The following is a 14,816-nucleotide window of genomic DNA, read 5'->3' as shown; positions in this document are numbered from 1 at the left end:
ACAGATTCTTTTACCAGATATCATAATACTTATGCTACAGACAGACAGCAAAAAATAATAAAATCAATAAATTATATATGATTTTATTCACCTTATCCTACCATGCTAGTTTAAAAAACAATTGAAAGCCACATTTATAAAACATCTTCAGTCCATCTTTGGTAAGTTTTTTAAATAATGCCACATACAGTACCCATATCTTTTCTTCAGTAGTAAAAGATGACTAAAAATGTGTAAATATGTAAATTAAAATTGCTCTTAATTTATGAGCGTTTCAAAAACTTGTTGAAAAGAAAGCAAGTTATTATTGATGTGTTTTATGGTTTACAGGCCTGACAGAGACATTGAAGTGGAGGATTTTCAGAAATATTCCGAGAAGGTCTCAGTCTCACTATATGGCTGCCCTGCAGAAAAGCCTCCAGCAGCTTTGCTTTTGAAATCAGACAGGAATCTGTCCAAAATCAAGAAAAGCCGCTCTAATAAGGTAAAAACTACTGTAAAAGAAACATATTGCAAGATGCCAGTGACATTAAGGGTGGAAATATACATATTATATACTCTAATTACAAGTATGTGTTTTAGTGTTCATTACTAGACAGTTCATTTTATTTTAATACAAATAATTCTTAATTTTAAGGTGAGCCGAGACAAATTAAGCATTCCTCAGGAGCCGTCAGGGCTAAAGTCTAGTGCAGAAGACCTGAGTGATAAAGAAGGGTCTCAATGTTATCTCTCCGTGAAACCAAAAGCTGCCCAGTATGCATACCAATACGGAGGCATAGCAAACAGCCGACAAGAGTTTAACAATATTCCAGAATTCTTCCATGAAAGGTATGTTCTAATTTACTTAATTCAGCTAATAGTATACACTATTTGACCAAAATATGTGGATAGCTCTACAAATTATTGGAGTTCAAGTGTTTCAGCTGCACCCATTAATAGGTGCATGAAATCAAGAGTTTAGCCATGCAATCGCCATTGACAAATACTGGCAATAGAATGGGCCATAATGAAATGAGGTCAGTGATTTTAAACGTGGCACCCTCATAGGATGGCACCTTTGTCAGAAGTCAGTTAGTGAAATTTCTGCTCTGCTAGACCTGCCCCGGTCAACTGTAAGTGTTATTTGTGTGAAGAGGAAGATTTGAGGAGCAACAACAGCTCAGTCAAAAAGTGGTAAACCACACAAACTCACAGAGTGGGGCTGCCAAGTTTTGATGCGCATAGCACATAAAAATAGTTTATCCACCTCTTCATCAGCCACAACCTTTTTCCACACTGCCTCTGGAAACAACAAAAACTGTGTTTGCTTTGTGAAATGGGTTGCTATGGCCAAGCAGATGTACACAAGCACAAGGTGATCTGCACAATGCCAAGCGTCAGCTGGTGTGGTGTAAAACATGCCACCATTGGACTCAGGAGCAGTGTAAACATGTTCTCTGGAGTGATGAATCACACTTTGCCATCTTGTAACTCTGATGGATGATTCTGTGTTTGGCAGATGCCAGGAGAATGCTACAGTCCAGACTTCAAAGTTCCTACTGTAAAGTTCATTTGGAAGGAATAAGAGTCTGGGGCTGTTTTCGGGCTTTGGGATAGACCCCTTGGTTTCATTGAAGATAACTGTTAATGCTACAGCATACAAAGATATTTAACACAATTGTGCACTTCCAACTTTGTGGCAACAGTTTGGAAAAGGTTCTTTTCTCTTAAAGCATGACTCCCTCCATGGTTTGATGAATCTGATGTGGAAGAACACAAGTGGCCTCTGGACCATAGAGCACCTTTGGAACGAATCAGAATGCTGATTGTGAGCAACGTCTTCTCGTCCAACATCAATACTTGACCACACAAGTGGTCTTTTGGCTGAATGGGCACAAATTCCCAAAGACACGCTCCAAAATCTTGAGGAAAGCCATCCAAATAGAGTAAATTATAGCTGCAAAGGAAGGCGGTGGTGGGAGTGGAGAGCAACTCTCTATTAATGCCCTCAGTTTTGGAATGGGATATCCAACAAGCTCATATAGGTGTGATGGTCATGTGTCCACAAACCTTTGGCCATACAGAGTCTTTTTAAAAGTGTTTCAGCCTGCTTGTCATACCATTCTTAAACAAGAACAAGAATCACAGTGTTTATTTAAATGGCTACTATATGATTGCTAATTTATTTTGTGAAAATAAAATTTTTTAATGCATTATCTTTTAATAAAATATGTTAAGAAGTTTCTTGCTTTAATTAATAAAATGTTTTTAGCTTTGATAGTCTTGTAGTCAGAATTTGGTAGCAAAACAAGCTACTTATACCTTATCATTTTATATTTTTATAACTTCTTTTTATGTCTGTTTTTTAGGTCACATTTCTCTCTTAGTCTAAAGACACATTCATCACATGGCTTAATCTTCTATGTGTCAGATGAAGGCGAGAATAACTTCATGACACTGTTCCTTGCTCATGGAAGAATAGTCTATATGTTCAATGTGGGAAGTGATAAGCTAAAAATTAGAAGTTCAGAGAAATATAATGATGGATTATGGCACAGTGTAAGTAATTTAAGGACTTTGTCAATTTACTATGTACTCTGTAGATTCAGCATTTTCAGTTTTCCCTTCTTTCAATAATGGGGGATCATGGAAATGCAGTGGGGTCAAATCCTGTAGATATTTAGTATGTAAGGGGATAAAAATAGTAAAGGAGAAAAAATAAAATGTGTAAACTCCATCAGGATAGATGCTAATCCAACTTCATGACCACCAACCACTGCATTTCAAAGACAAGATTGTTGAATCCAAGCTGGTTCGGGTAGAAATGGTCATGCTCTGCAATGCATTACTGTGCCATCAAGACCTGGTTCCTAGCTGCCTTCAACAAGTTACTACCAGGATAAGTTCTAGTTTTTCTTGTCCTCATACTTCTGTACCAGAAAAAGTGGTTTTGGAAAATGAATGAATGAAAATGAACTGGTGTAGCCTAATTGGCAGTGAACACTGCTTCCAGTAAATGTCTGATTTTAGTTTTCTGTAGAAGTACTTCACTCAGTCATTGAGCACATCAAAATCCCTTTCGAAAAAGTTTCCATTAGGTCTTTGCAAAATAGCATAGGTGATGAGTTCTTACTTTTCTTGCAAAAATTTAAATATTATTTTTGCTGTTAGCAGTACAACCCTTACAAATCCTGCACTCTATTAATGTCTATGTGGAGCTCCATAATTCTACATGGGTTTTCCATTGGATAGTTCAGATTCCCCCCACCTCTCCAAAGTTTTGTGTTTTAGGATAATTTAGAGTTTATAGCTGGTCCAGTAAGAGATGAGTGTGGGTGTGTGCATAAGACGGCCCTGCAAAGGACTGGTTCCAATTTCCGCCTTGCGACCAGCACTTAGTGTTAGCTGCAGGTTATGTAAGCAGGAAATATATTTGTTTTCTATTTAGTATACCTGATGATTACCAGAAAAACAATGCAATTTTAATCACTAGTCCTCTTTTTCCTCCATTGATTAAATATTATACTGCAGTGTCCAATTTCAAGAGAAACTTTTACATTCCATTTTCAAGCATTCATTTATAACAATTAAAATGATATACTAATTTCCATTTTTGTTGATTTCACAGGTGATATTTATTCGAGAAAAGAATGAAGGTCGTTTAATAATAGATGGTCTTAAAGTACTAGAAGATAGAATCCTTACAGCAGATGCATCTTGGCATGTCACTGACCCGTTTTACGTAGGTGGTGTGCCTCCTGGAAAAGCTCATAAAAATATCCAGGTACAACTAAATACTACATATTACATGCATGTTTTAATAAGAGCAAGTAATGCATTCTACCGTTTCTTAATTACAAAACAAAAAGTTACTTTTCGCAGCAATGAAAGCTCTTGAAATACAGTAAGTGCCGTGTATGCGTAACTAAAACTTTCCATAGATGCAAGTGCTTATTCCGCATCAATGCTAGCACATGTCTGAGGAGAGTGGGAACTTTTCAGTCTAGGCTGAAATAGTTCTTGTAATGTATGTCATAAAAGTGTGGATCTATAAAATATTATAGTAGCATGTTAATTCATTTTGTAATTTAATACAAAACATGCAAGATATACTGTATGCAGTAAGTTGTGTTTTTTATTTTTTAAACAGGATCACATTCCAACATTAAATTTTTTTTGTAATGCTTTGTCTTTTCTTCTCTTTTTTTGCTGTTCTTCCATTGACTTTATATGTCAGTTTTAAATTACTGTTGCCACAGTTTGGTAATGATTTTGTTGGCAATGATTACCACTGCAGCATAGAGCAAACTATACAGAGGATTTTCTCTCCATGGCTAATTGTGAAGGAAATTGTTATTCTGTATTTTTTATTTTACGTAAATAACCAGTTTTATAAATATGTTTTCTCTTTTATATTGCTGTTATATAATACTTCTTTCTTTCTTGTTTCTAACATTCCACAATGTACAGGACAATTTACAATTTTTAAGTTGGCTTTCTTGTCTATATAAGCTTAAGAATCTCTTGTGTCTAGTTAGAGTGGCAAAAGAAGAACGGACAATTCACTTCTGTACTCCAATAGATTAACATATACATCATGCCCTTTGCAGAATGACTTTGAAACATTTTATAAAAAGAATTCTATGACATGAAACCAAGCAGATTTAAATTAATTTCTGCTTCATTCTTTTATAATCCCATAGTATGTATATTACCAAGTAATAGAAATGAAAGTTAGGTAGTGCTATTGTTCCATCCCCTGCTTTAGATTACTGAAGAAATGTATTTTTTATGGTCTCTTTGCATTACAAATAAATGAAGTTTTTATAATCAGCTTCTTTATTTTATTTTTTTTTCTTGAGTTTTCCTTGGACTTTTAACTAACGTTCTACATGTAGGCTAGGGTTTTAAAGCCCAAGAAATTTATTTCCAATGTTTGGTTTTTGTGGTTTTTTAGTTTTCACAATGTTAATTTTTTTTCCCTGTTAATGCCATTTTGTTTTCCTGTGGGTGCCGCCATCTTGGGCAATTTCTGTTAATGGTTGCTATGCCATCGCTAGACAGGGTAACTGGGTGTATGTGATGCCTGATGTCTTTACTAAAATGTTGTAAATGTCCAAGATTGCAGAAGCAAATTTAAAAAACTTGTCTCTCTGGTTTACTTTATTTGCTTTTCTGGTGAACAAATTTTTCCTGACAATGAAATTTTGGTTTAGTATTTTGGTACTAGTTATCACAATCTTTTTTTGGTAATGGAATTTGTACTACATTTCCTCTCCCAATCATTTATGCAAAAACTAGGGGGGCTAGTCCCCCTGGCACCATTGGCGCCCAACTCCCAGTTGCGGCCAGAATATTAGTAAAATCTGTAAATGTACAAAAGAAAAATGATTATTTATTGGAGTCAAAATCACAAAATTCTATAAATATGTAAAAGAAAAAATTATTATTATTTCATGGAGTAAAAATCACGAAATGAGAATAAAATATTTACTATCTTACCGATTAGAGTATTACGGTTAAACTGAGGTCCACTATGACTGTCTTGATATTTTATCTTATAATTTAAAAACGGAATAACAATCTGAAAATCTAACAACATTAAATTATATGCAGGTTTTAAAATAAGCCCAATTTAAAGAGTGACAAAAAACAACATAAAAACGTCACATAAAATTGTTGCATGAAATTGTTGCACTTTTAGACTTAGCATTTTATATATATAGAGTAGATATCTTCTTTCACCATTGGCTATAATAAGAGGAATTCCAAATAGGTCCTTTTTTTTAAAGAAGAATTTATTGATGTTCTTTAGTACTAGGGTGTTGTACCGTGTTAGCCATTATGAATGTAGAGAAAAGCCAAGCAAAATGATGCTTTTCATTGGCTAACTAAAAAGATTACAATGATGTTCTTTGGAATGCACTAATAAGACCATTTTAGCAAATTTCTAAAATTTCAGACGGTTGTTTATAATTGTACAGTCTGAGTACATAAGGCCAAGGTGTTTAATAATGTAGAGAGAGTTCTTCTAATAAAGTATTATTGACAATTTTTTTAAGCATCATTTTTAACATAAGGCTGTAAATGCTTCGATTGTGTGTGTTATTTACATTGTCAAATTATGTTGAGACTCCTTGATTCTCGTTGGTGCCTCAGTGTTTTTTAAAAAATGCACCAGTAATTGTTAGTTTTTCATCTTTTTTCAGATCAATTCTGTCCAGAGTTTTAGTGGCTGTGTAAAGAGTTTACAACTGAATGGCCAATGGCTGTCATCAGCCTCTCATACATTTGGTGTCACTCCTTGCTTTGAAAGTCCTCTGGAATCTGGAACCTACTTCTCCACTGAAGGCGGATATGTAATTTTAGGTAATATGAAGCAGCCTGCCTGGCATACGCACATTCTCCCTGTACCATTGAGCTTTTACTTAGTACTTGCATTTACTCTTACATACCAAAATGTACAGTTTAAGTTGATGAGGGCTTTTTATAAACAGTATGTGAATGCATTACAATACTACTACTACCATTGCTACCACTACTACAAATGCCTATTAAATTGTTTGAAAGCTTCTAAGCTAGCATAGTTAATTTCAAATGTAACTACTTAACATAAAATAAAAAGTCTTCAATGCTTATTTCATACAGATGATTCATTTAACCTGGGCTTGAAATTTGAACTGGTGTTTGAGATTCGCCCACGGACCAGTTCTGGAATACTTCTTCATGTTTTCACTCCAGGGGGAGATTACCTGAACATGCATATGAATAATGGAAGAGTAAGTGACATTTTAGAAAATAAAAACATTTAACGCATTTGAATGCCAGGATTGTGATATACATAATCAGCAATTTGTTAAAGCATTATTGATTAAATTGTATTTATATTAGCAGCATTACCTTAAAACATCCATCCACCCATCCATTTTCCAACCCGCTGAATCCGAACACAGGGTCACGGGGGTCTGCTGAAGCCAATCCCAGCCAGCACAGGGCACAAGGCAGGAACCAATCCTGGGCGGGTGCCAATCCACCGCAGGACACACACAAACACACACTAAGCACACACTAGGGCCAATTTAGAATCGCCAATCCACCTAACCGGCATGTCTTTGGACTGTGGGAGGAAACCCATGCAGACAGGGGGAGAACATGCAAACTCCACACAGGGAGGACCCGGGAAGCGAACACATGAATACAGTCTGAGAAGAAATGTATAGATTTGCTGATGCAAGTCTATATTTTAAAGCTGACTCCAATATCCATATTAATACTGTATAACTATTCGACTTCTATCTGCAGGTAATAGTTCAAGTTCGAAATGGCATCAGAGAGTTTGCTACAATGGTTAATCCGAAACAAAGTATATGTGATGGCAGATGGCATAGAATTGCAGGTAAAGATCTTGAATTCTCCTTCACATGCTTATGTACTGTATATTTTAGGGGTTATTAAGTACAATAATATACTAAGAGAATGTAAGAAATACATTGAGAAAGTGATGACTTCAGCCAGTTTCCAATGGAGTGTGTATTTACAGTAAGGCAGTTTATTTAAATATAAAGTGTGAGCTTTGGATATATTTGTTTTATTCATATTGTAATCATGTCAAGCACTCTGTAAACATTTTAAGATACTCAAGAAAAATCTGATGTACTGATTGATGACACTATTCAAATAATCAAGCTATATTACACACTTTACAGAAATACAACACATTTATCTAGTGCATTATGAAGCAGTGAAGAGCCATACACTGATTTGCATAATCAGCAGGCTTATATTCCCGCTTTAAATAGTTTTTTTTTTTTATTCCTTAGTAGAATTTACTAGCAGAATTAAACAAAGAAGATTAATTATTCCTCTGTAGAGTATTTATAGTATTTTTATTCTATCCATCACCATACCCACTTAATCAAATTAAGTCCTGCAAGGAGTTCCTGAGTGAGAGTAAATCCATTTCCCAAACAGGATACCAGTTTGCTGCAGAGTATAAATAAATATTGCTGCCCACACTTTTATCTGCCAGTATCTTTTTGGACTTAAGCAAGTATACCAGAATACCCAGATTTAACCTGTGTAAAAAAATAGATGTCTTAGTATAGAAATGACCTGGGGCCCATGAGCCTTTTGAGACAGCAATTTATATCACCCTGTATAATTTAGTTTTTAACAGTATTTTTTATTCATCTGCAGTTATAAGAGATGCAAATGTTGTTCAGCTGGATGTGGATTCAGAGGTGAATCATGTTGTGGGACCATTGAACCCCAGATCACTTGACAATAAGGCCCCAGTATTTATTGGTGGTATGCCAGGTAAGCTTTTAATTAATGTCTGTAAATTCATCAATAAAGTGATTATATACTAAAGATATTAAGAGAATGTAACCCAAATGCATAGATTTTGATGTGGTCTAGTATTTGATCTCTAATTCACTGACTCACTATGTAACCAAGAGCACATCAGTTATGTTCTGACTATAAAAAAACAAAATCTGTGTAATTGAACATAGACTGACCTACAGTACCCATATACTGTACATTTTACCAGATATACTTGCTCACTCAAGGAATTTGTTTGCTTCTTTAAAAGCCAATCATGTGTTTGCAGCTCCAAGTATATAGAATGCAAACAAATTTTCTTGTTGGTCCACTAATTTTTAGTGTGTGTAGGTGGGTGTAGGTAGGTGTGTGACCTAAAAGACTTTGACTGAGGTGGTTTATATCAGCTTAGAAACAGATTCCCTCCTGGGATTACACTAAAGTCTCCAGAGTTCACAGACAATTGTGCGATAAACAAATATATGCAGTGAGTGGCAAATCTGTGTGCAAAAACACCTTATTAATGAGAGAAGTCAGAGGAGAATGGGAAGGTTTATTCAAGATAAAAAAGGGCTATAAACGCTCAAATAAGAGCTCTTTACAGCAGTAATGAATGGAAGGGTGTCTTTAAATGCCCAACGCATAGGACTTTGAAGAGCATTGTCTACAGCAGCAGAAAACTATACCAGGTTTCAAATTTGAAAGCTCAGAAACTGATAATTAGGTTAAAGATGAAATGTAATTCCCAAAACTGTTGAAGTGAAGATTGGAACAATATCTCTGCAGCTGACAAATCTTAGTTTGTGCTATGAATTGCAGATGGTCAGATTAGAATTTAGAGTAAAGAGAATGAATCTATCCTGTGTTATGTGTAAGGCACAAGCTGGTAGTGGTACTATAATCCATCCGTTATCCAACCCGCTATATCCTAACTACAGAGTCATAAGGGTCTGCTGGAGCCAATCCCAGTCAACACAGGGTGCAAGGCAGGAAACAAACACCAAGCAGTGAACCAGCCCACCGTAGGGCACACACCAAGCACAATTTAGAATTGCAAATGCACCTAACCTGCATGTCTTTGGACAGTGGTTGGAAATTGGAGCACCAAGAAAAAACCCATGTAGACATGGGGAGAACATGCAACCCACGCAGGGAGGACCCAGGAAGCGAATCCTGGTCTCCTTACTGCGAGGCAGCAGCGCTACCATTGTGCCACCCTAGTGGTACTATAATAGTTCAGGTAATTGTTTTTGGTGCATATTAAAATGCTGTAGTGTGTCTAAACATTTGTGCTGACTATTTGCATCCCTAAATGAATATTCTATATATATATATGTTTGTGTGTGTGTGCGTGGACCAAAATTCCTAAATGATGTTTCCGTGTTGAATTCATGTCTGGCAAGAGTCATGTTATTCTGGAGGTGAAAGGGGATCCTACCCAATGCAAGACACATGTACTTACTGTAATAAAGTAGACACTAAACTTAAACATTTTTAGAAAAACGTTCAATTTATATAATCACAATAGTTCTGCAGGAAAGTTGACACTACAAAAAATGGAGCAGGAAACCAACTATTATTAAACTGCATATACAATTACAAATAATAATAGCAATAGATAAAGAATAAAGATGACAGAAACCAATTAATAGAGCATTAAATTGTAAATTAGTCAATAAAGCCTTTCCAAAAAAAGTCAGAAATCTTTATAAATATACAAAAGTGTAATGTATACACTGGGAAGTGCTTGCTGAAGGATTGCCAGGGACACCCGGTGTGCTTCCGGGTGCTCATGCGGCACTTCCACCACACCAGGAAGTGCCGCAGGAAGCTCACTTGGAGGCACCTGGAACACGTCTGGGTAGACATAAAAGGGGCCACCTCCCTCCATTCGTGAGCTGGAGTCGGGTGGACTGAAGGTGCTTGGTGCAGGGGAACAGGGTTTTGTGCTTTGGAACACTGTACAATAAACATGTGTTTGGATTTGAACCATCGGTGTCTGACTATCTGTGTCTAGGCTGTCTCCACAACAAAAAAACATATACATATTCTACTGAATAATATTAAGACACACTAAAATTAAATTAGGGTGGCATGGTGGCGCAGTGGTAGTGCTGCTGCCTCACAGTAAGGAGACCTGGGTTCGCTTCCTGGCTCCTCCCTGCATGGAGTTTGCATGTTCTCCCCATTTCTGCATGGGTTTCCTCGGGTGCTGCAGTTTCCTCCTGCAGTCCAATGACATGCAGGTTAGGTGCATTGACAATCCTAAATTGTGTGTGTGTCCTGTGGTGGGCTGGCACCCTGCCCGGGATTTGTCGCTGGGATTGGCTCCAGCACACCCCTGTGTTAGGATATAGTGGGTTGGGTAATGGATGGATAATTAAATTAAAACATATAGAGGTTTTACAAAAGATTTTATAGAATATAGATTTTTACAAGGTATTACAAACAAGTACAGTAAAGCAAATGGTTTTAACAAAAGGAAGATGGATGAACAAACTAAAAATGGCTTGTGCAGATAATGTGTAAAACATATTCAATGTCCCTGGAATCAGAAGATTACTACACCTGTAAATTAAAAAAAGTAAGGTGTTTGCCTGAGACTACATATTATAACATGTCTTACTATAATTCAGTAAAACTATGATATATTTTACTGTACATACTATTTGTGCTGATTGTAAATAAATGCAGTAATTACACTTATATGTGTTTATAAATATCTCTCTCTCTCTGTCTCTCTATCTTTTTGGATAAGCTTTATTGACTGGTACACAATTTGATGCTCTATTAATTGGTTGCTATTATCTTTATATTTATAAATCTGTTATTATTTTGGTATTTGTATAGGCAGTTTAATAATAGTTTTTCTCCTGCTCTATTTTTTATACTAAACTAAAACATGCTCGAGTAAAGCATGTGTACCCTTTAATTTAGAGTATCCCTGGTTAAATAATTAATAAATTATTTTATAAATTTTGTTTGGAGGTTCCTGACCCATTCTGATAGGTACCAATTCACATGGTAACCACTTTCCAACCAGCTACTCTCTCTTTCTCTCTCTGCATATATATATATATATATATATATATATATATATATATATATATATATATATATATATATACATACATACATATATATATACATACATACATACATACATATACATTATATGCATCTTCTTATATACAGTGCATCCGGAAAGTATTCACAGCGCATCACATCGCGTTACAGCCTTATTCCAAAATGGATTAAATTCATTTTTTTCCTCAGAATTCTACACACAACACCCCATAATGACAACGTGAAAAAAGTTTACTTGAGGTTTTTGCAAATTTATTAAAAATAAAAAAACTGAGAAATCACATGTACATAAGTATTCACAGCCTTTGCTCAATACATTGTCGATGCACCTTTGGCAGCAATTACAGAATCAAGGATATTCCTCTTTTTATTTTTATTTTTTTTTTATTGTAGAATCAACTCTCGGCAGCATTCTCATCCCTACCACCTTTGCTGTCACTTCCCCTACCTCTTCATATCTTAAATCATTCTTGAGGCAGATTGAAGACTTAAGTGCCAGTTTAAGTGAAAATTAAGGAAAACGTACTAAGTAATTGCAACACAAACACTGACTTAATCAGTTTTAATATGAAAAGATGCTGATGAAAGAAGAAAAGAAGCGGGCAAAAAGAAGATCTGCTCAGGAAGCAGCAAGTGCATCAACCTCTGAGCTAACGAATGCTAAATATACAGAGAAAAAGGATGAAAACTATGAATGCTCAAGTCAAGCGTATTTATTGTACGTTATAGTGCAGTGCGCCGTTACTGGTATATATATAATGTGTGTGTAATATTAATTTATACAATGACACAAACCCCAAGGAGGATGTTTATTAAGTAAAGGCAAAAATATTTTAAAATACCAAATTCATATTTCAAAGTTTCAAAAATTAAAATGCAAAATTAAAAAAATGCAAAGTTCAAAGTGACTAAGTATGAAAACAAAAAAAATTAAAAAGCAATAAACAGACAAACTAGAAAACTAATAAAGGATGAGAACAAAATCAATAAATAAAAAAATATGTAAAAACAACCTACTAACAGACCAAAAAGTGAAAAAAAAATCAGATGAATCCATAATCCAAATATTCAGAAAACTACAAGAACTAGAAAGGAAGACTTAATGGGATCTGGAAATCGACACTACTAAGAGCAAATTTCATAGCAAAGTAGTTAAGACAGCAAGTGTGATAAGACTGAGTCTCCAAGGACTATAGTGTGGAAATTACTAAAACCAGGAGATTAACATGAGGCACAAATGTAGTGAGGGACAGACCAAGGTCAAAACCAGAGAGAACGTCAAAACAAGCAAGCAAGACATGAAGGCAAACCAAGAAACAGAGTCAAGAAACAAAAGGAGCTGAGACTAAAATGAAATCTGTCTGTTGGTCTACTTCACAGAAACTAACTACTCTAAAGGTTTTTTTTATATTTTACCCAGTCATGGGATTGCGGTACATGCTGCCAACATATTTACAGCAAATTTCTGCTGATGTCAGCAAAGTGCTCATCACACTCATGTGGCATCTCTCTGCATGTCAGGTAAACAAATGACCGCCAAAACAAAACAAAATAAATCAAAACAATTCAAAACCACTGAAAATTGTTGTTCGATTATATACTATAGACAGCACATACAAAAAATAAATAACAATTGTTACGACAGCGGGTGACTTAACTCTTTCAGGGCTGGTGTCGACTTATGTGACACATAGGGTAGAGGCGGATGTCGACATTAGTCAACATCCAGGGGTAATGGACAGTAGTCAGCTGTAAACATGGACAAAACCCACTGTGATTTTATAGGTTTGACTCTCTTTGCTAGCAGTATGCAGAATGTGTTACACTGATGCCGCTGTTTTAGCCGTCTGTTGTTGCATGTCTGTTTTACGTGTCCGACACAATTTAAAATGTAATCATTGGACACAACAAATAAAGGTAAAAGATGCTCATCTCAAAACTAACAAAAATCAGCAAATTTTTACACAATTTTTTAATCTTAATTTTTGTAGTGCCATTACTTGTTCTTTAGTAAATATAAATAGTCTGTTTTGACCAGCTCAGTAAGATGAAATAATAACTTAAATTATGTTTTTGAATATTTTCTTTTCTTCATTTCAGCATCACTTGCTCCTCCAAGCCTGTCAGTCCAGAGCTTTTATGTTGGCTGTATGAGAAACTTCATAATCAACGAAACACCAGTGAGCTTCAGTAAAGCCGCTCTAGTTAGTGGGGCTGTAAGTGTCAACTCCTGTCCAGAAGCTTAAGCTATTTGTTTTGCCAGTGGAATCCTTCCATAGTCAAGTTATGCAAAAGACATGCGTGCAATATACAGGAGAATCAAAAAATGATATTAATTAAGAAGATAAGAAAATACAGTTGAAGGAGTCAATTATATCTACTTAAAGAAGATATTAAAGATACTTTAGTTTGTATCAAGGTTGCCAGTTACAACATATATTAAAGAAAAAATATATCAGCTGTGGAAATGAATCATCAGTATACTTCTGAATTGCACTCCCTTTCTATTAAGCCATAATTTTATGACTGGATGTTAATTATTGGACTATGCCTGAAAAACACTGATTTGCTTAGTACACAACAAAAATCAGAAACAATTGTTGCATTTCTTTTCTTGGAAGGAAACTCTATGTCTAGCACTTGCTTTGTTTCAAATACTGTTTTGTCTACAAACAGTGTGAAGTTATCAAAACATTTAATAAAATATTAGCATTACTTATCTGTCTATCTGCTTTATGAACCGTCTTATTACATCAACATGTGGTGTAGTGAAGGCAAGAACACCAAAATATAAAACCAGTCTCTTTACTGTTTTAAATACTTTTACCTATAGGGAATGTCTTGGCCATTTCATACACTGCTAGGTGAAAACTTGGAAGACGCCACAGTGTCTCAGCCCAAGACATATTAAGACCACACCTGTACACACCAAAACAATGTGATATCAACTGAGCAATAGCATTTGTTTCTTAGGCCCTTTAATCATAATTTAGGTTGTAAAGAATCCCTGGAACAATGCAATTAAATATTTTCAGGGGGTTAAACTCTCTCTAAATTCCACAACTGTTCATATAAGACCATAAACCTATACTCTTCTACCCTACACCAAGATTTGAGCCACACATTAAGCCTTCTAATCTCCTCAATCTTACCTGAACTGCAGCATGGCATAAGCAGAATTTCAGAGAAGGCTACTTTGTCAGTTCAGCACCTCAGCGTAACACCTAACTCATTAAATTTGGATCAAAGAACTGACAGACTAGTTTTATGTATGTGAGTTGTTCCAGCATGGACAATGACCACTGGATCCACCCCTGATCTGGCCAAGAGCCTTCCAGGGAGGTCTCCCACCTGTGCACCCAGAAGGCAACACACAGCACAAGACTCTGAAGCAAACGTGAGCTTCAGTCCTTCTAATGATTGAG

General features: G+C 35.6%; 1 protein-coding gene across 1 annotated transcript in view; it reads left to right on the top strand.

The window, feature by feature from the left end:
- The window catches only part of lama4 (laminin, alpha 4), a 141,669-nt gene extending 127,563 nt beyond the window's left edge, over positions 1 to 14,106 (top strand). The window contains exons 33-41 of the mRNA XM_039747951.1: positions 331 to 484; positions 638 to 831; positions 2,352 to 2,541; positions 3,611 to 3,766; positions 6,192 to 6,351; positions 6,631 to 6,761; positions 7,285 to 7,378; positions 8,179 to 8,298; positions 13,492 to 14,106. Of these exons, the coding sequence (XP_039603885.1) occupies positions 331 to 484; positions 638 to 831; positions 2,352 to 2,541; positions 3,611 to 3,766; positions 6,192 to 6,351; positions 6,631 to 6,761; positions 7,285 to 7,378; positions 8,179 to 8,298; positions 13,492 to 13,637 (1,345 nt within the window). The 3' untranslated portion in view covers positions 13,638 to 14,106. The remainder of the gene's footprint in view (positions 1 to 330; positions 485 to 637; positions 832 to 2,351; positions 2,542 to 3,610; positions 3,767 to 6,191; positions 6,352 to 6,630; positions 6,762 to 7,284; positions 7,379 to 8,178; positions 8,299 to 13,491) is intronic.
- The last annotated feature ends 710 nt before the right edge of the window (positions 14,107 to 14,816 follow it).

This window comes from Polypterus senegalus, chromosome 3, assembly GCF_016835505.1.
Source record: "Polypterus senegalus isolate Bchr_013 chromosome 3, ASM1683550v1, whole genome shotgun sequence".
Classification (NCBI taxonomy): domain Eukaryota; kingdom Metazoa; phylum Chordata; class Cladistia; order Polypteriformes; family Polypteridae; genus Polypterus; species Polypterus senegalus.
The sequence above is the reverse complement of the archived record's forward strand: the minus strand, read 5'-3'. Positions and strand labels throughout refer to the sequence as shown.